The following is a 21,775-nucleotide window of genomic DNA, read 5'->3' as shown; positions in this document are numbered from 1 at the left end:
TGCATAAGGGCAAAGGCCATTGGCCAGTCCATTTGAAGGTCTCTGCACAGGTCTGTGCCTGCACTTGGCTCCTATCGTTGCCAGAGAACCTATACAGGAAGGGGCATCTAGTGGGCAGACAGGCACCTCAGGGATCATCCTTGGGTCGGGTGCATTCAGATTTGGGATGGGTGGGTTCGAGCTTAAGTTTGGGAAGGGTGGACTGTTTCTTTGGAGGGGTGAGCTTCTTCTTGGGGGAGGGGTATGGGTGCCTCCGGGTGGGGGCAGGTGTGACAGAGGAGGGCTTGGATGTGGAAGGGATGGGTTGGGATGTGGGTGGAGGCCTCTTGGTTTTGGGCGGGGGTTTGGAGGTAACAGGGGAAATGGCAAGGATGAAAAGGAAACTCTCATTGGGAACATGGGGACGGTCATCAGAAGGGGTTGGGAATTTGGAGGTTGAGGAGTGGTTGTCTGGTGTGTGGGTGTAGATGTCTTGGGTGCGTGCATGTGTGAGGTATACTTCTGTTTGTGTGGTGTCTGTTGCATGTGTGAGTGTGGATGTTTGTGTATCTTGGGGGACTGGGAGGTGGAAGTGCTAGGTGACAGAGTGGTGGATGTGTGTGTGTCTGTTGGGGTGGTGTCTGTGGGCATGCTAGATGTTGTGGATGTTTATCTGTCTGTTGAGTTGGTGTCTGTGGGTATGCTGGATATGGTGGATGTTTGTGTGTCTGTTGGGGTGGTGTCTGCTGGTATGCGGGATGTGGTGAATGTGTCTGCGTGTGTTGCATTGGTGTCTGCAGGTATGGTGGGTGTGTCTGTGTGTGTTGTGGTGGTGTCTGCAGGTATAATTGGTGTGGTGGATGTGCCACTGGCTGTTGTGGTGGTGCCTGTGGGTATACTGGATGTGGTGTGTGGGTCAGTGGGGTGGCGGGGGTGTCTGGTAAAGTGGTGGCTGATGTTGTGGTTGTGGGTGTATGTTGAGCACCTGCAGGCCGGTATGTCTTGTGGTGTTTGTGTCAATGTGTGCTGCTTGTGTGTGTTGAGGTGGGTGCATGCAGATGTTTCTGTGCGCTTGGGATATGTAGGGGAATGGGGAATTTGGATTGGGAAGAGAGAGGTGGAGGAGGGAAAGAATGTGGGGGGTGACCGGCTAATGTCAGTGAGGTGGCCAGAGCCTGAAGAGATCTCTTTAGGCCAGACATGGCACTATAAATGCCTTCCAGGAAAGCTTTGGTTTGCTGAAGTTGGCTGGCTAACCCCTGGGGGCATTCACAATGACAGTCTGTCCCAAAGAGATGCTCCTCAGGAGGTCAATAGCTTCCTCACTCAGGGCAACAGGGGTAACAGGGTCTGGGGCACAGGTGCCTGCAGCAAAGGAGACACTCACCCTCTTGGGGGTTGAACTGTCAACAGTTGCCCATAGGAAAATCTGAATCTCAGACAACTACAATTGCATGGCTGAAGTTTTGCAATCTTTTTTAGCCATTGAACAAGTAGGAGACCACATAACCTTCAATGCTTTGCTTCATGGAGCATATCTCAGTTACCTGTTGTCATGCAATAGTAGCCCAATGGCAACTTCATTCCCACAGATCCCACATAAAGTCATGCAGATATCTATTTGTCACATACACAATAACACAACAATATGAAATCATGCTCCTAGAACCTGCCATGTTGCTGACAACAGCACAGTAGCCTGGAGAAGGTGACATAGAGGTACTCATGTCATACTGGAGACATATCAACAATGCACACTTCACCAAGTGAAATTCATCCTTATGGAGCCATGCAGGTAGTACTAATGTTGCTAAGATATTCTACACATTTGGCATGGAAATGGACATTGTAGACAATATGTGCTAAATGTCAGGGAGATATGTCCCTAAAATCCAGAACTCAATGAATCAACAAGCCCCAGGGAAATCACATCTAATGTCTACCTGCCCTTACCATGACATACTCTGATTCTATCAGTAGACACCATTGGTCCTTTGTATGCTGGGGAGGCACAGAAATTTGCAAGTACTAGTATAAGGCCCTAAACATGTTGTCCAATAGGAAGCATTGTTACATAAAGACCCAGCAGAAGGGGAGTCCCCACAAAAAAAACAAGGAAAGAAAGATCTTCCTTTGAAAAACCCTCACCCACCAGGGTTACCCCTTGGTGGCATGCTTCATCATTGGGCTCCTCCCATTCCGCTATGGAATGGGGCGTGCTATGACCTATGAAATACATGGGAGCACTGGTATTGTTTTGTCAATGTAACATCCAGTGAAGGGAAAGATAGGAGTGGGGGGGTCTTAAAGAGGTTAAAAATACCCCCCCCCCCCCAGAGGTTCCAATACTTTAATAGATCACCTAGGTGCAGTATAGTGATAAAAAAGGGGAGTACTTGGAAGTAGGGTATATAATGTACCCGCCTTTCTGGTCTACATGTTTCAGAGACTACCCTAAGCTTCTTATCAGGACCAAGGATGACTCCCTGGTTCTATGCCTCACAGGGGATCAAATATTCAAGCAGTACTTTACATGCTAAAGGATAGAGAATACTACACCTATCTTATGTGGTGTCATCAAAGTAATATCAGTAGAGACAAAAAAGACACAATTAACCTGCCCCTGTGTAATATTGGGCCAAAATAGGTTCTGCATGCTTGTGTGGTGCCAATACTGAGCAAACGACAAACCAAACGTGTAAAACACAATGATCGAGTGATGAGTACTGATAAATTTATCATAATAGGTTTGCGATGTCTGTGAACAATACAAGACAAACTTAACATAGAACACTTAAAGCCCACAAAATAACACACAGAGTCCATGCATGACATACTTTGTAGGTTACTGGCTTCAGTGCCATAGATCTGCCGGGTGGGTGGGTGTGCTTATAGTCACACTCTAAAGATGTAATATGGCATTAAAATACAATAAACTTCTCTGATGGCCAGTGTCAAAGACGTGATGAGGAGAAATCAAGATTGCACAGTCACTTTTTCACAGCTTCCAAATGGATGAAGTTCTTAAACTCCTGGAAGCCGGCTTCCGTGTGTTTAAAGCAGCGTGCTACGATGTAAGAATACGTCGTAGCACTAGACTGCTAACCTGAACAAAATGGCAGTTCTCCTCGGCCCTCCGCGCAATCCGCGAGGGCCCCTTTAGGTGTCCCAGGGGCTGCTTGTGAAACAAGCTATTTTGCTGGGTTAAAATGCAGAAAAATCTAATCAGGTTTGGCTGAGCATTATATTGATACTAAGGTTAAGGAATGATCATAAAATGCTGCATATTGAACGGACTCACCCTGCTGATCATAATATATATGGGTTAGAGGTGCTCCCAAATGTAATGATATGGTGATTACCAATGCAGTTGCTATCATGATATTACTGTTTCATCAGCTGGCTCCATGTGATGTGCTCATCGGGGCGGGGACTAAACACATGACTGAAGACAGTGATCCCTCACTTCCTTTCCTTTAGCCTGTAACGCTGAGGAGTAGTGGTCTGTAGCGTAGAATTTACACCCACAACAACAAACATTACTTGATTGATCAATATACACAGCCTTGTGTTGTCCCTGTAGAGCAAATTGTTTGTGGATTGCACCCAGTTGTGTCCTAGATCCCTGAAACAATAGGCAGTGGACATCAGTATGCACTGCATTACATATCTACACAAACAATTATTTGTCTACTGTGTACCACATGGCTCATCCCTAATCGTCAGAGGGAGATGTCAGAATCTAATGCATTAACTTGGCAATGTGACAGGCAGGAATATGTCCTGAACTCAACCCCCTTGTGCCTGCTGTGCTCCCCTCAAATGCCCATCAAGGTCTGGGTACGCCACCGACAGAATAGGGGCCACTAGGGAGGTCATGACCTGACGTGTGCCCCGCGCACGTTGGGAGGACAGCCCTAAATGGACCTCTGCGATCTTCTGGGCTCAGCGCCTCAAGTCCTCCCACCTCTTGCGACAGAGGGCACTCCACCGGCTGTGGACCACCAGGGTCTGCACCTTCCGGGCGACGGCTTTCCATATCTCCTTCTGATGGGTGTTTACCGGCATGGATGCAAGAGACAAATCAAATCAAATTATTACAATAACAAGTTTTGCCACAAATGGTTGTGTCACACACTTGTCAGAAACACCAAGCAAAAAATGTTCAATTAGTCAACAAACCACTAGTTTAAATTCATAAGCCAACAAGTACAGACACATGAATACAGACATTTGGATTCATCTGCAGACTGACCCACTACCATGCTCAGGGCCTACAATGACTAAGCAAGTCTACTGACATCAGGTAGCACATGCTCCAGGAGCATGTATTGTGATGTGCATAAAACACCACACACATATGTGGCTTCCGAAGGGTAAACGCCCTAGGCCTGAATGGACCAACACACTCACACTCTGCGAGATTGACTCACTGCATAGAGTTCCTGCAGGCAACTTCTATAGTACAGACTTCAACCTTACACTTGGGTGGCAATGAAGGGGCTGGCACGGTGGGTACAGAAAGTGTCTTTCCTGTGCATGTGTTGACATGTGGCCTACTAAATGCAGACTCCTGTCACTTAGGTGGGGGAGAGGTTCTGTGGTATGTACCTGTACCACAGAACACACCTTTGGACATATGTGTCTATCCTACAGAGATGGCATCCAACATACAACGGTATGCATTGTACAGTTTCTGCTATGTGAGCATGCTTCCGAGTCACATGTCATGGCCTCCCAGGAAGCAAAACACTGTCTGCACTGTGGGACTGTCATTCGTGCAATAAGGATGTACAGGACAATTATAACTTATGTGAAGGTGACAACAAAGCTGTGGGAGTAAGGGACCTGTTGTGAGTCAGACACACATTGACAATGATGCAAAATGCACATATCTACTACTTCTGGGATGTACCTGTGTACCCGTTGCTAATCTGGTCAATGGACTGAGGCATTCAGGGCAAGTTTTTTCCACTAGAGCATCATAGTCTCCACATTACAGGATCTACTCATACAGGGAGTGGGCACAGTGCCACAGTTCATAGCCAGAAGGACTCTCCCACAGCATGGACTAAGTCCCATACTGGGAGTTACATGTGACAGGTCCTGGTCTCTGCAGGTTGTGCATACAGAACCTACATGACACTCACATTTCCATCACTTCCATGCATGACAGTACATCATGCAATGTGGCATGTGGTTTGTGTGGCAACCTGAAGGGCAGAGTGAGTCATGATATGCCTTCCAGACAACGGTTTTGCAGGCCAGATGTGGGCTGAAAGATGTTTGTCACTATACACATTGCTACAAGATCCTCAAATGACTCAGAAAAGATGCATACAGAGCTCATGCTGTCATGCACATACATGTTGTCCAACATTTATGATCATCATGAAGAAAGAGATGACAGTGGATGGCAGTAAAGTCACCTTGTCTCGGTATGTAAAGTCTCCTTGGCTATGTCCATCCAACACAAGATCTAGGACCACAAAAAACATCACACAACACAATGTTCATGAACACAACATATAGTAGTGGCCACCAATACCAGCACAATGTACGTCCCATTAATGCCACACAGACTACAACAACAGGCACACAAGAAGTCTAACTGGCACACAGGGGCTCACTGTACCATGTGAGTAGAGAAAGGATGGTGTTACTGACCTGCTCTTCTGGTGAGCCATAGAGCTATCCATACAGGGGAAGGACCTCATTAACAAGCCTCTCTAGCTCCCCTGGAGAGAAGGCAGGGGCCATGTCACCTGATGGACGTGGCATGATTGCTCCCAGAGGTTGCACACAGCAACTCAGGTAGTGGTGTTGCTGGCAGCACTGTCAGGAGTCAAGTGAGTGAATTACGGTTGGATTTGCCGGCGGTCGCGGGCAGTTCCTGATGTCCAGTGGAGTAGGTCAGGCATCTGCCATTTTGGTGGCCTGAAGTACTGCATATGGCTTTGTAAACTGTGTCACTCCTACAATATGTCACAAACATCCTTAGTCTGTCTTGTCGTGTCGGTCTTACGACATAACCACCATAACCACCAGTGTAGTGTGTTGCAGGGCACAGATGGCATTTGATGGCAGTGCACAGCCCCTCACCGCCAACGGTCTTTTTGGAAGTCAGAAAATACTGTCACATTTCAAGGGGCAATTGTGTAGCAGATAGTTGCGTTTTACCCACATCCATGTTATGGACGTGTGTTGACAGCCATGGGGGTCCGTGTGACCCTTGTGTAGTTGCCAGCTGGTATGTGTACTGTGTGTCATGTCTGTCCTGTCAGAAATGCTTTGTAACATGATACTATTGGCATGCATCATGTATGTTGCTGTGAACACACTGACTAATGTTACAAATCATGTCTTGTCATAGGTACCCTGGGAGAGGTAGGATACAACAACTTCCTATCTACCATCCACTGCCAGACCTTCAGACCGTGGAGCAATGGCCTATAATTCAGTTTACCGTCTGGTTAGGCAAACAATAGTGGACTTATGCCATTGGTTGGAGCCAGATCTGATGCCAGCTATTAGTTATCCAGCAAGCATACCACCCATTGTACAAGTCATGTCAGTATTTCACTTCCTGGCCACAGGGTCCTTCCAACATACCATGGCACTGTCTGCTGGTATGTCACAACCTATGTTCAGTCTGTGAAACACATTGACAGCTATATCATATTCCCCCGAGGTGAGTATTTAGTCAATGTGAAGGCTGACGTTTATGGTTTTCCTGCCTCCCACATGTGCTGGGGGCCATTGATGGCACACATGTTGGCCTTGTGCCACCACAGACCACTGAGCAAGTTTGCCGCAACAGAAAGATCTTCCATTCCATGAAAATGCAAGTTGTCAGTTTGGCAGATCTCACATGGGTGTGCCCATTAACCTGGATCAGCACATGATTCCCTCATAATGCAGAACAGCACCATACCCCAGCAAATGATACAACTGCACGAGAGAGGGCCTGGCTGGTTGGTAAGTCACACCTTACCTGATAGTGTGTGAGCAATGTCAGGTGCTACATTCATGAAGTGAGTGACTCATTGGTTCACTTATGTCCCATTCCTTAACAGGAGACTCAGCATATCCAAACCGTCCTTGGTAGTTAACGTTGCTAAGAAATCTAACTATACCAGGGGAACTCTGCTTCAGTGAGGCCCATGGAAAAAACGGCAGGCAATGGAGTGGGCTTTTGGGCTGCTGAAGGCCAGATTTAGGTGTCTGGACAGGACTGGGTGAGCCCTCCTCTACTCACCTGGGAAAGTGTGTTAGATTACTGTGGCATGCTGCGTGGTCCACAACATCGCCCTGCGGAGGAATATCCCGTACATCCCAGAGGAGGGCAAGCCTGTAGTGCCACCGGGTGAGAATCCTGAAATGCCAACTGAGGATGACAGAGGTGAAGAGGAAGGAGCTGACTTGCTAGAATATTTCATCCACAGCTACTTCTCATGAGTGTAAGTATGGGGGTTATTACAACTTTGGAGGAGGTGTTAATCCGTCCCAAAAGTGACGGTAAAGTGATGGATATACCACCAGCCATATTACGAGTTCCATAGGATATAATGGACTCGTAATACGGCTGGTGGTATATCCGTCACTTTACCGTCACTTTTGGGACGGATTAACACCTCCTACAAAGTTGTAATAACCCCCTATGTCTTATGATGTCATGACCATGACTGTACAATCAACTGTAGTTGTGAGAATGTTTTGAGTTGAGTGTTTTGGATACAGCTAGAGAGTTAAAACTCTGCAATAATCAGCCAAAGGCTGCTTGATAAATTAGCTTTTGAAACTTGATGATGTTGCTTTGTTTGTGTCAGTTTCCTTGCAATGTTCTTTGTTTTCCAGATGCTTGCTGTGTGACTTGTGTCATATGTATGCTTTCAAGCCTATACTCCTTGTTTTTTTCGTTGTATAGGTACCTTCACCATGACATTTTCAAGTGGGCATTTTAGAGCTGTGACATTGGCATGTATGTGATGCTGTTTGGATATATGAACTAGACATGGATTGTTGCAGGTAATGTAGGTCACAGAGTTTGGGTGTAAGAGACCTGTGCCAAGACAGCTTGCACAGTGTTTGGGTGGAAGGTCAGAAGTGCCGATTGGACTTGTTTTGTGTGCTGTGGTAGACCTGATGCATTATGTGTGTCATCATGTGGGCATGAAATATGTAGTGTTAGCTTACTACCAAGTAATTTTTCCTTCACATTGGCCAACACTCTTTTGTATGACCTGTATGTCACTGTGTTTCATTATTGTAGGCCACAGTGCCTGTGCCACAACACCAACATATGTTTGTGTCATACCACAAGATGCATGGGCATTGGATTATGATGGCCCTGTGAACTTTGTATGGTTCACATGCTCTGACATATCTACATGGCTAATTACAAAATCAAAGTCAGCAGCAAATAGTCAGTGAAATTTGATTTTATAGTGCATCTATAACTAACAGAAATTACATGTGACTTGACTCAACAAAAAATCTAACGTGAAGGGGTCAGTCATAGTGAATGAAGTCATTGGAGTAAATGCCACACCACTGGGAGTCCAAAGACGAGAGTATTCCTCCCTTTGGAAATGGTAGGTGGTCCATGATCAGTCCAGAGTGAATGTGTAACACACAAAAGAGGTCCTTAAGGAAGAGGATTATCACTGGCAGTGGTGGGTGTCTTGCCATCCACACCTCCTGGAATCTTTGCTGGATGTCCCCACTTGCGTGGGAGGGTGGGGCTACTGCTACATAAGCATGGGTGTCTGGGTTTGGTTGTTCCTCTAGCAGGACCTCCCTTCCAGTGGCTGGTACCGATGTTGCTGGGCCTGCTGTTGATTGGCCAAAGAAAGGGAAAGACTGGTGTTGGAAAACCCTGCTCAGGGTGGTATCTGGTGTTGGAAAACCCTGCTCAGGGTGGTATCTATGCCCCTCTGTTAGGGAGACCATGTTGGTACTGTGGGCCTCGATCTGTTCCCTCATGACCCTATGCATGCCCCTCTGCAGCTGCTTGATTTCCCAGAGTTCAATCAACACCTGGCTCATCACACCTTGGGACTCCTGATGGACCCCCAAGATGTGGCTGATGGTGTCCTGGCCACCCAGCAGACTCACAGCACCCCTCCTACATAAAATACCTCTACGAGCCAATGCCTTTGCCACAGAGTGCCCCCTCCAACTTGTTCATGGACCCTCATTGTCCAAAGTGTTGCGCTTCACCTCAAGACCCAAGACTCGGGGCATGAAATGATAGACACTGTGCTCAGTACACAGTTTGGGGGGGGAATGGTTGCCTGTGATGTTGAAGCAACAGGGCTGGGAGGTGACGTTGTGGGCACAGTGAGACTCATTGTTGCTGTCTATCAGGTTGCCCAGATGGACCAGAACCATCCTTCATGTCCAGATGCCCAGAAGTGTCATTGTCACTGAGGGCTTCATCCAGGGGGGTAGTGGCACTCTGTTCTGTGGCGTCTCTGTGCCCAGAGGCAGATCCACCTCATGATTCCTTGTTACTGGTTGTTTTGTGACATCCACCTCCAACGGTTTAGAGTTGCAGTAAGCAGAGACTGTGTACAAAGTTAAGTTGTAGTTAATCCAGTTGTGCCAAGTAACCATGGTACTAGATGAATTGACATGAAATGTGTGAAGCATGCCAACTCATTTAGACTCAAGCAGCTGCTGAGATTTGTAGATCAGTTGTACTTGGGAGGATGGCCGGAAAATGACATCTTGCCACCAGTGCAGCTAAAAGAGTGGATGGCAAAATATGGCTTTGACCATATGGAGGCCTAGTTGAGTGGGATTCAGGCAGACCCAGGACTTGGCTGCATATGTGACAGGAGTCATCATGTGCACAGTACTGTGTCAATGTGTCTGCTGCTGCTGCCAATCTGATGGTACATCTTGAGACCTTAGGAATACTTATTGCACACACTTGGTAAGCAGTCCTTCCTGTCCTCAATAGTTTCATCTTGGGTTAGCAAGTCTGAGCTAGGAAGACAGACACATCTCTGATTTGAGCATGATCTGTGCTTGATCACTCACAGTACACTTAATTTGTGAGTTAACAAGGAAGGGTCATCGGACAAGAGAATACTGAGCTGGTGGTTGGAGGTTGGAGTTGCTGAAACAGGGCCTGCTGGGAGTTGCAGTCGGATCACTCCCTGTATTACACACAGGCTTGACCAATGTTATCCCCACAGGTGAGTAAACTTAATTTGAGAGTTGACAAACAGATGTATTGTGTCATGTGACAACTGTGTTGGTGGTTGGAGGTTTTGAAACAGTGCCTCCTGGGAGTTGCAGTCAGGTCACACTCTCTACTACACACACTTGAACAATGTTATCCCCCCAGGTGAGTAGACTTCATTTGAGAGTTGGCAAACAGATGTATTGGGACATGTGAGCACTGTGCTGGTGATTGGAGTTCCTGGAACAGGGCTTGTTGTGCTTTGCAGTCAGGTCACTCTCTCTACTATGCACACTTAACCAATGTTATCCCCCCAGGTGAGTGAAATTCATTTGTGAGTTAACAAACAGGGGTCATTGGAAAAGAGAACACTGGGCTGGTGGTTGGAGTTGCTGAAACAGGGCCTGCTGGGAGTTGCAGTCAGGTCACTCCCTATACTACACACACTAGACAAATATTATACCCCAGGTAAGTAGACTTTACTTGTGAGTTAACAAACATTGGTCTTTGGACAAGAGGACACTGGGATGGTGGTTGGAGTTGCTGAAACAGTGCGGTGCTCCTAGGAGTTGCAGTCAGGTCACTCTCACAACTCCCCAATACTTGACAACTGTTGTGTTTTACATATCTGTATGCATGCTTCATTTATGTTTGAGCATACATTGTCATTTTGGGAAATGCCATAGATCCTGGAATGTGCTTCTGATATTGGGAGATTTCCATCCCCATCTGGACATATGGCATGTGATGGGACTTGGTAGCTGTGATGTTGGGTCCAATGATACATACTTGAGAGTGTTTAAACTCAGATACTCTGGGTATTAAATGTTGGTGAGGTACCTGAACAAGACAGTGGGTAAAGGTGAGCTGTGAGCATGCATGTGTAGGAAAGTACCATCTTGCCTGGCATGTTACCCCCATTTTTACTTGTGTGTCAGTGTGTTTTGCCTGTCTCACTGGGATCCTGCTAGCCAGGACCCCAGTGCTCATAGTTGTGGCCTGAATGTGTGTCCCTGTGTAGTGACTAACTGTGTCACTGGGGCTCTGCTAATCAGAACCTCAGTGCTTATGCTCTCTCTGTCGTTAAAATTGTCACTATAGGCTAGTGACCATTTTCACCAATTCTAATCGGCACACTTGAACACCCCTATCATCCCCTAGTATATGGTACCTAGGTACCCAGGGTATTGGGGTTCCAGGAGAACCCTATGGGCTGCAGCATTTCTTTTGCCACCCATAGGGAGCTCAGACAATTCTTACACAGGACTGCCACTGCAGCCTGAGTGAAATAACATCCACGTTATTTCACAGCCATTTTACACTGCACTTTAGTAACTTATAAGTCACCTATATGTCTAACCCTCACTTGGTGGAGGTTAGGTGCAAAGTTACTAAGTGTGAGGGCACCCTGGCACTAGCCAAGGTGCCCCCATATAGTTCAGGGCAATTTCCCCAGACTTTGTGAGTGCGGAGACACCATTACACACGTGCACTACATATAGGTCAACACCTATATGTAGCTTCAGAATCGTAACTCCGAATATGGCCATGTAACATGTCTAAGATCATGGAATTGTCCCCCATGCCAAATCTGATATTGGGGTGCCAATCCCATGCATCCCCAGGGCTCCAGCATGGACACCGGGTACTGCCAAACCAGCTCTCTGGGGTTTTCACTGCAGCTACTGCTGCTGCCAACCCACAGACAGGCTTCTGCCCTCCTGGGTCTAGGCAGCCCAGTCCCAGTAAGGCAGAACAAAGGATTTCCTCTGAGAGAGGGAGTGACACCCTCTCCCTTTGGAAATAGGTGTTAAGGGCCTGAGAGGGGTAGCCTCTCCAGGCCTCTGGAAATGCTTTGAATGGCACAGATGGTGCCCTCCTTGCATAAACCAGTCTACACCGGTTCAGGGAACCCCCAGCCCTGCTCTGGTGTGAAACTGGACAAAGGAAAGGGGAGTGGCCACTCCCCTGTCCATCACCACCCCAGGGCTGGTGCCCAGAGCTCTACCAGTTGTCCCAGACAACTGCCATCTTGAATCCAGAGGTGTGAGGCACAATGGAGGCCTCTGAGTGGCCAATGCCAACAGGTGATGTCAGAGACCCCTCCTGATTGGTGCTTACCTGACTAGGTGGCCAATCCTCCCCTGAGGGCTATTTAGGGTCTCTCCTGTGGGCTTTTCCTCAGATAACGAATGCAAGCGCTCACCAGAGTTTCTCTGCATCTCCCTCTTCGACTTCTACCAAGGATCGACCGCTGACTGCTCCAGGACGCCTGCAAAACTGCAACAAAGTAGCAAGAAGGCTACCAGCGACATTGTAGTGCCCAATCCTGCTGGCTTTCTCAACTGTTTCCTGGTGGTGCATGCTCTGGGGGCTGTCTGCCTTCACCCTGCACTGGAAGCCAAGAAGAAATCTCCTGTGGGTCGACAGAATCTTCCCCCTGTTAAAGCAGGCACCAAACTTCTGCTTCACCGGTCCTCTTGGTCCCCTCTCATCGTGACGAGCGTGGTCCCTGGAACACAGGTGCTGGATCCAAGTGACCCCGACAGTCCAGTGGTCCATCTGTCCAAATTTGGCAGAGGTAAGTCCTTGCCTTCCCTCGCCAGACAGTAATCCTGTGTTCTGCGTGAACTGCAGCTGCTAGGGCTTCTGGGCACCTTTGCAAGGAATCCTTCGTCCACAACACAGCCCAGGTCCCCAGGACGCTGTCCTGCATTGCTCAACTCGCTGAGTTGACCACCGGCTTTGTGGGACCCTCCTTTGTAGTGTTGAGACGACCGCCGTGCTCAGTTTTCTTGAACCAGTGTTCAAGTACTTCTGTGGGTGCTGCCTTCTTCTGCATGGGCTCTCTGTGTTGCTGAGGGCCCCCTCTGTCTCCTCTTCCAAGTGGTGACCTGGTCATTCCTAGGCCTGGGAAGCACCCTTTTTCTTCAACTGCGACCTTTGCAGCTAGCAAGGCTTATTTGTGGTCTTTCTCCAAATAAACAACTCTAAATCCTCCAGCATTCAATGGGACATCTTCTGTGCAAAGGAGAAGTTCCTGGCACTTTCCGTTGTTACAGAATCTTCAGCTTCCTCCACCCGAAGGCAGCCATTTTGCACCTTCATCCGAAGTTTAGTGGGCTACTGCTCCCCCCCCCCCCAGACACTTTTGTGACTCTTGGACTTGGTCCCCTTCCTTTACAGTTCCTCAGGTCCAGGAATCCGTCTTCAGTGCTTTGTAGTCAGTTGTGGTCTTTGCAGAATCACCTATCACGACGTTAGTGTGTTTCTGGGGAAGTAGGGTCACTTTACTCTTACTTTTCAGGGTCTTGGGGTAGGGTATCTTGGACACCCTTAGTGTTTTCTTACACTTCCAGCGACCCTCAACACACTTCACTAGGCCAGGGGTCCCTAAGTGGTTCGCATTCCACTTTCATAGTATATGGTTTGTGTTGCCCCTAGGCCTATTGCATCCTATTGTATTCTACAGTGTTTGCACTACTTTTCTAACTGTTTACTTACCTGATTTTGGTTTGTGTGTATATTTTGTGTAGTTTACTTACCTCCTAAGGGAGTATATCCTCTGAGATATTTTTGGCATATTGTCACTAAAATAAAGTACCTTATTAAGTTATTTTTAGTAACTCTGATTATTGTGATTCTTATGATATAGTGCTATATGATATAAGTGGTATAGTAGGAGCTTTGCATGTCTGCTAGTTCAGCCTAAGCTGCTCTACTATAGCTACCTCTATCAGCCTAAGCTGCTAGAACACTACTAATCTACTAATAAGGGATAACTGGACCTGGCACAAGGTGTAAGTGCCATCAGGTACCCACTATAAGCTAGTCCAGCCTCCTACAGCATGACATTGTGTTTTTGTGACACTTGTTGTGCTGTGATTTACCAGACTCCACTCCTCCAGGTATTCCTGTCAAGCCCTCAGGATGCCAATAACTTCTCCTCCCTGGAAAATAGTATTAAAGGGGCACTGAGAGGGCCACCACCAGTCTTATTGGCCTGCAGCTGGTGCCTGGAGACCAGGGAATGAACCTTTCCCCTGAGGTTGTTCCACTTCTTCCTAATGTCCTCCTTTGCGTGCAGGGTGGTGCCTACAGCATTCACTCTGTTGTCGATCCTGTCCCACATTTTCATTTTCCTACTGAGAGGAGTGTGCTGGACGTGTGCTCCAAACAATTGTGACTCTACTCTTATTATTTCATCCACCATGACTTTTAACTAATCTTCAGAAAAACGGGGAGTGTTTGAATGTGAAATGGTGGGGGAAAAAACTTTTCAGGGTGACAGGGACTTACTTAACAGGGGAGTACAATAGGGTGTGAATGGACAAAAGTGTGTGCAGAGTGTTCAATGGGATGGTGAAACAAATCGGTGCCTCATCTATATACTCTGGATTTCAGTTGCTCGGGCTTCTTTGTCTTGCTGTGTAAATTCAAAGGATTGTGGTTTGTGAAAGGGTGTGTTTTATAGTGCCCTTTACAGATGTGTCCACTTGTCCATTGTGTGTCCGGTTTGTTGTTTTTGAGTTCATCCAATGTGCAGTTGTCTGTCAGTTTTCTGACAGTGAACCTCTGTGGTCCCAACCGCCATTGGCTGACCGCCACAAAGGGAGTCTCATGGCGACTGTGTGATTGTAATATGCTCGGTTTTTGGCCGCGGTGCTGATGGTATTTGAGGTCAGAATGCCTGTATCTAGGCCGCATTGTTGATGGTGGTCTGCCTTTTTTGCTTGGAGGTCGGCGGTCTTGACTGTCTGACTGGTAATATGGCATTCTGGAGGATTTACATCTATATGTACCTAGTGGATGACTCGTTATGTCTGTACCTAATACATTATCAAACTGCACTATGTGCCAGTTCTTTCTGAGTATCCGATAGAGCTCCAATGCATTCTCTGAAAACAGGCCTTAGTTTGGGTACTTCCCTATCCTTCTCTTTTTCTCGTTATAATTCTGCTCTTTAATGAGTGTACCCTATCCTTGGTTGGCCTCTAAACACTACCCGGATAGCCCCATATCTCATACCTCTTAGTTTCTTCACTGGCAGCTGATTCATAATAGATTTTCATTGTACAGTTCCTCTTAGTACTTACGAGCTCCCCAAACAGGATGCTCCATTTTAAACTTTGTGGGTGATTGCTTTTTGCATGCAGTAATGATTTCCCTGCAGTGGGTTTCCTGTGTAACAATGCACAGGTCTTTTTTGTCATGTAAGAATACCCTAAGGTCCAAAACATTTACCTCTTCTGACCTGGTATAACTGTTAAACTGTAAATTTAATGTATTTTGATTAACGATTGAGAAGTACTCCTGCGCTGTTTCCTTACTCCCTTTCCAAATAATGAAAAGGTCATCTATATATCTGACCCACATGATGACCTTCTGCAACCAAAATTAATTTCCATCCAACCTAGCTACCTGTTTCTCCAACCAGTCCATGAACAAATTTGCGTAGCTGGGGGTTAAGCAGGAGTCCATCTCTGACCCGTGCATTTGTCTATAATACTGGCCTAAAAACAAAAAGAAGTTATTCATAATGCATCATTTAATGAGCTGTATAAGCTTCCTGTTATGTTCATAATATTTCAGGCATCCACTGCACAGACAAAACTCATCTGCATTAACACCTTCCTTATGTGTACAAGTTTGTGATTCTGTTTTTATCATGAGAAAATCGTCCTCCCAAACTACACCCTCTATCCACTTTAAAAAGTCTTTAGTGTCCCAAATGTATGAGCTCAGAGTTCTGACAAAAGCAAACTGAAAGGATTTACATTGGTTTATTGTTGGTAGTAACGAAAGACATATAGGGAACATTTGTATTTGCAATAAATCCTGAATTGTAGAAATGATAGATGTTACAAGATGGCCACCATGCAGGGAAATGGATGACAATGGACTGAGAAGTCCTTTGTTTAAATTGACACATGAATCTCCAATGAAATTGTATTTGAGGTATATAACTGACTGCTTGCATCATTGAAGTTTGAACATTGAGAAAGACTCATAGTCGAAACACGTCTTTTCTTTCTAAATTAAAGAAAGCTTTTACCCCAAGAGTGCCTGTCACATGTGTTTGAACTTTAAATGTGTATATATATATATATATATATATATATATATATATATGTGTGTGTGTGTGTGTGTGTATGTGTGTGTGTGTGTGTATATACATATAAATACATATATATATTATATGTGTATTCATTATATATGAATTAAGAAAACTAAAATCTTTTAATCAGTTTACTCAATTTACATACTTGCTAATCAATAACAATAATGATCAGTTATTAAGTTCCAGAACTTACATATTTAAAATAAATTAAATAATTGACAGTTAATAATTAATTGTTAGTTATTACTTAACTTCCCACCCTAGATCACTACAAACCTAGCATCCCACAACTAAAATAAAATGAAAGTAAATAATTATTCCACAAGTTACAGATTAAAAATTCAATTAAATAATTAATTTAGAAATAATAAATAATAGTTAACGTATTATTACTTAATTAATGTCTCACCCTCTACCCTACAAACCTAGCATCCCACAACTATAATATAAGTAAAAGAAATGAGTATCCCATATTTAAAAAGCAATTAAATAATTAATTTTCAATAAATAACACATTATTACATAATCAACTTTCCACCCTGCACTCCTACAAGCCTAGCAGTCCACAACTAAACTAAAAGTAAAATAAATAAGTATTCCATAAATTACATAATAAAAATCAACTAATTAAGTAATTAACAATTAATTAATTATGACTTCAATAACTTCCTGCTTTATAACCCTATAAGTCTACCAACCAGTAAATATATTGAAAATAAATCAGCATTACAGCAATTACATAACAAATATCAATCATATAATGAATTAACATTTATTAAATAATTCTAAATTAATTTTCTCATTAACTTCCCACTAATCCCCCGGCAAACCTAACAACCCACTACTCTGTAAATTACTATTAAAAATAAATAAACATGTCTAATTCACATAAAGTTACAGGCTATGGTTTACAAACAATTAATAGCATTTATATAAACAATAGTAACATATAAAATTAATAATTAAAATAATTTAAAAAACAATATTAACTCCTAAATTGGTGTAAGCCATATTAAAAACTTTGATCTTCTTCACAATTATATGACTTACCTCAAAAAGAATATTTCTGTCAACGATACTTGTGCATCACAATATTTGTGGGTATTTAGGGCCAGATGTACGAAGCCTTTTGCATGTCGCAAACTGCGAAAAACGCAGTTTGCGGCATGCAAAAGGCCGAACGCGATGCTCATCCCCAAATTGCGAGTCGGTACCAACTCGCGAATTGGGAATGCGACTCGCAAATAGGAAGGGGTGTTCCCTTCCTATTTGCGACCGCATCGCCATTCAGAGTTGCTTTGTGACCGCGAATGCGGTCGCAAACCAACTCGTTGTTACCACCAGTGTCACACTGGTGGTAACTCATTCGCAAAATGGAAGGGGTCCCCACGGGACCCCTTCCCCTTTGTGAATGCCGAAAAAAACGAAACCAAATGGTTTCGGTTACATTTTCATTTTGCAGCTCGTTTTCCTTTAAGGAAAACGGGCTACAAAATGAAAAAAAAATAACTGCTTTATTGACAAAGCAGTCACAGACATGGAGGTCTGCGGACTACAGCAGGCCACCATCCCTGTGAGTGCAGGGACTCGCTATGGGGTAGCAAACTGCGACCCACATCATGAATATTGATGAGGTGGGTCTTTGCAACCCCATAGCGAGTCGCAGAAGGTGTCTGAGACACCGTTCTGCATCCAATTTTGCGAGTTGCAAATTGCGAGTCGGTCATACTCGCAATTTGCAAGTCGCAAAATTGGAGTTTACTACATCTGGCCCTTAATCTCCAATATTTATGTCTCTCGATATTTTCAAATTTATATTTTGTGCAAACGCTGACGATTCTTAGGCCACATTCCTGAAGGAAACAGCAAAACAACCTAAGAAGAAGGCAAAGATATGAGGCATGCCAGTAAAACTAACTTCTCATTCTTACCTAAATACTGTCTGCATCATTTGCTTCATCTATGTTTATGTTTTATTTCATGACCATGTATATCTTCATAGTCCTTTTGTAGGGAGGAAGGGGGCATCTCTCTTCAATTTTTCATGCAGAAGTTCTGATAATTTGTGAAACTTTTGCAGCAGTGCTTAATTTGTGCTTGTTGTTTCTGGTGCTGAGCACCGGCACTTATTTATGAGGGCCGGGGCTTAGTCTTCTGCCTCAAGCATTTGCTGAGAGCAAAGGACACATAAGGGAAAGACGGAGGAAGGGAAAAAAGAAAAAGCGTCAGAAAGGGAGAAAGTAGAAAGCTGCAAGAGTGAGCTGAAGCGCTGGGAGTGGCTTTAAATGGATTAAAGAGGCCTGAGATGGCTTCAGGATTACGCTGCCTCAGTATTCCGTGCTCACACATTTAACTGCAGCAGCCGCTTGTTTCAGAAGAGAGCTCTGAGCACCAGCACTTTTCTATTTACAAATTAAGCACTGCTTTGCAGTGACATGTGTATTATTTTACGTAAAAAATATAATAAATTGTGTCAAATTTTGACATGTGAATCTGCTTAGATTGATGCAATTATTGTGTGATTATTAAGTGAATTACTGGATTATTTTGTTATTGTTGGTTACATTGAGATCAGTCATGTTTGATGAACCTTCGCATTTCATGCCTTTGATGCATGTCATTGAGTCATCAATTTCCTTTTCAGACAGGACCATATTTGTGGATATTGATCTTCCTCCCCTCAGAGGGCTGTACATCTTTGGAACTCTGAAATTTCCTGTAAATTCTAGCAATGTGCTTAGTGCTGCATGCATTGTTGTGGCAGGAGGCGAACTGATTATTGGTGAGTAAAATATGCAATTTTTTCTCTTCTAATAATGTTACAGTATATGAGGTAGGAGTATGCTATGGCACTGTATTTGCAAAGTTCCATGAGGAGGATTTCTTAGGGTGCATAGATTTAAGACAACGAAACAACAAGTGCACAAAGACCATAACTAGAGTCCCTATTGCAGACTATAAAAGTAGCAATTGATAAACCGATGTAGCTCATTCGCCTTGCCCACTGGAGTCCTAGTGAGGTGAGTTAGTGAGAAGCTCTGTTTTTTCATGCATGTGTATATCTATAGTGTGAATGTTATGGAATTGCACACAGTGTAATATGCTGTTTATTACTATTGTTGAAAGTGGAGCGGTGTATGATTCACAATGGTGAAGCCTCAAGTGAGGCTTGGGGTCCCTCCCCTTCCTCAACAATGCATTTTATATTCTGAGAATCTGCATTTAATGTTTATGCAGTCACATTTTTTTCATGTGTGTTTGTTTTCACAAAAGGTATGTAACCAGGAAATTAGACTTACATTTGTGCAGCAAGATAAAATCACACTGAAGAAATATAATGACTGTTAGGACCGTTGTCTCCTTGTGTAACGTAATTGTTGCATGCAGTTTGGGGGACAGTAAAAAGTGCTTTCTCTGGCCATTTTGCTGTTCTGTGGTAATGAACTTTGAATTCGACCCCTTCACTGTAGTAATAAGTCTATGAATGCACATTTATTGGTACAGTTGCTTCAAATAAGGTGTGTTATTGTTCCACATCTAATTTCACTGCAATGGCATTAATATATTATTAATAATATATAAAATATTTATCCACATCTATATCTAAGTCCACATCTATGGGCCTCATTATGAATTTAGTGGTCCCACTGTGGGACCGCCAAACTTTCAGGGAGCCATGGCAGTGGTGTCCTCCCTGTTCTGGCCGGGCTGACCAGCAGGAACATTGTGATGCGTGGTTCCCTCCGGGCTGCCCGGCGGGAACAGTGCTACGATAACAGAGGCTTAACGGAGCCAAGACCAATATTATAGCAGTCCAGCACCCTCAGAATGCCCACTGTGTGCAAAGCAGACAGTGCCCATTCTGACGATGTTGTGGAAGGGGGCCCATGCCGCAGTGGGAGAGGCGTACCTGTGGCTCCCTGCACTGGCTTTCTGCCAGACTTTCCATGTGGGCGACCTCGCCATGGAAAGGCTGGTGGGAACCTGAGCTGTAATCAGCCAGGCGGTGCTGAGTTCAGCTCTGCCCTGGCTGAGTACAACTCAGGTCACCATCACCACGTCGGGAGCCATGTTCCTGGCGTGGACGGCGGTCTTTAGGTGGGTCTGCCCGCCAGGGTTGTACTGTAGAGGTCAGACCCTCTGGAGTGTATGGTCCGATCGTCACCGCATGTGTGGTGGTCCTCGGACAGCCACATTCGTAATAAGGGCCTGTATCTATATTTGTATCCATATTTATCTCTACATGTATGTTCACTGAAAAAAACATAGATTGAAGTGATCTTACATTTAAGTGAAAAGTAACTTTTTAAACTTTAAAATCCACTGAAATTCCCCAGTTACAGTTATCACAAATAACTATAACTTGAGCCCTAAAATAACTATAATTCAGTTTCCCACCGTGCACCGTGTTATTATCAATAAAGTCATTTCGGATCTCACTAAGGATGCTATTAATGCTGTCATTGAACATATCATGAGTGATGTAATTTGTATTACTGCATACAAAGCTAATAGACCTGCCTTATTTAAAACAACACCCCTTTCTAATGTGATGAGCGCTATCATTGGCTGACTGTGCATGGGAGATGGTTGGTTGGCTTGCCGAGGTGGGCTTGGGTGCAGGGTCTGTCCACCACAGTACAGTGATGTTATAGTTTGGTCTGATGATATTACTTACTATACGTTAAAAACAACTTTAGAAAATCACTGAAAAAAACAAAAGGTTAAAGTAATACTATAGTTGTGTGAAAATGTCAGTTAAAAAATATTCTTTTAAACTAAAAAAAAAAAAACTTCACCAGTTATAGTTTACTAACCTAACTATAACACACACTCTCACCATGCACTGCGTATGACCTCACATATTACATCACTCATGGCATGTTCAATGGTGTAATCAATGACATCACTCATTATATTTTAGATGACAGTTTGGACTCAGCCATATGCAAATCAGTCTTGCCCGTGCTCTAATAGGATCAGTACAGCCTGAACTGCCATGCCAAGCCCGTTACACAAGCACCCTAAGGCCATTTTGGCCCCGATTGAAGCTCATCTGTCGGGTGTAGCTTGGTTCCAGTGGCACAGTCAGTACAGGACCCACGTCTGGGCATAACCTTGTCATGCAGGGTGGCAAATCAAACACGCAAAAAGAGGTGGAAGGAGTGCTTGAAGTAAGGTGATGCAAAAAACAATTGCTTGGAATGCTACCCCAAGAGATTGCCAGTGGTTGACTATTTGCAAGCATTCTTCCTGTGGCTTTTTGTGAGTTCGATATATATTCACTGAAAAAACACAAACGTCAATGTGATGTTATGGTTAAGTATGGTTATTATGTGTAACATTACATTTTTTTTAAATTGAGAATTTCCCTGAAAAAAACAAAGGTTGAAGTGAAATTTTCAGTTAAAACGTTACATTTTAAACTAAAAAAATCAGTAACTTTTACCGGTTATAGTGAACTGAAGTAACGTTAACGTGTC

At 44.5% G+C, this 21,775-nt stretch overlaps 1 protein-coding gene across 1 annotated transcript in view; it reads left to right on the top strand.

The window, feature by feature from the left end:
* PKHD1 (PKHD1 ciliary IPT domain containing fibrocystin/polyductin) overlaps positions 1 to 21,775 on the top strand; it is a 1,684,711-nt gene that overhangs the window by 1,440,844 nt on the left and 222,092 nt on the right. Inside the window, exon 52 of the mRNA XM_069236642.1 lies at positions 18,937 to 19,074. Coding sequence (XP_069092743.1) covers positions 18,937 to 19,074 — 138 coding nt within the window. The remainder of the gene's footprint in view (positions 1 to 18,936; positions 19,075 to 21,775) is intronic.

This window comes from Pleurodeles waltl, chromosome 5 (assembly GCF_031143425.1).
Source record: "Pleurodeles waltl isolate 20211129_DDA chromosome 5, aPleWal1.hap1.20221129, whole genome shotgun sequence".
Lineage (NCBI taxonomy): Eukaryota > Metazoa > Chordata > Amphibia > Caudata > Salamandridae > Pleurodeles > Pleurodeles waltl.
Note: the sequence above shows the minus strand (reverse complement) of the source record. Positions and strands in the feature narration are given on the sequence as shown.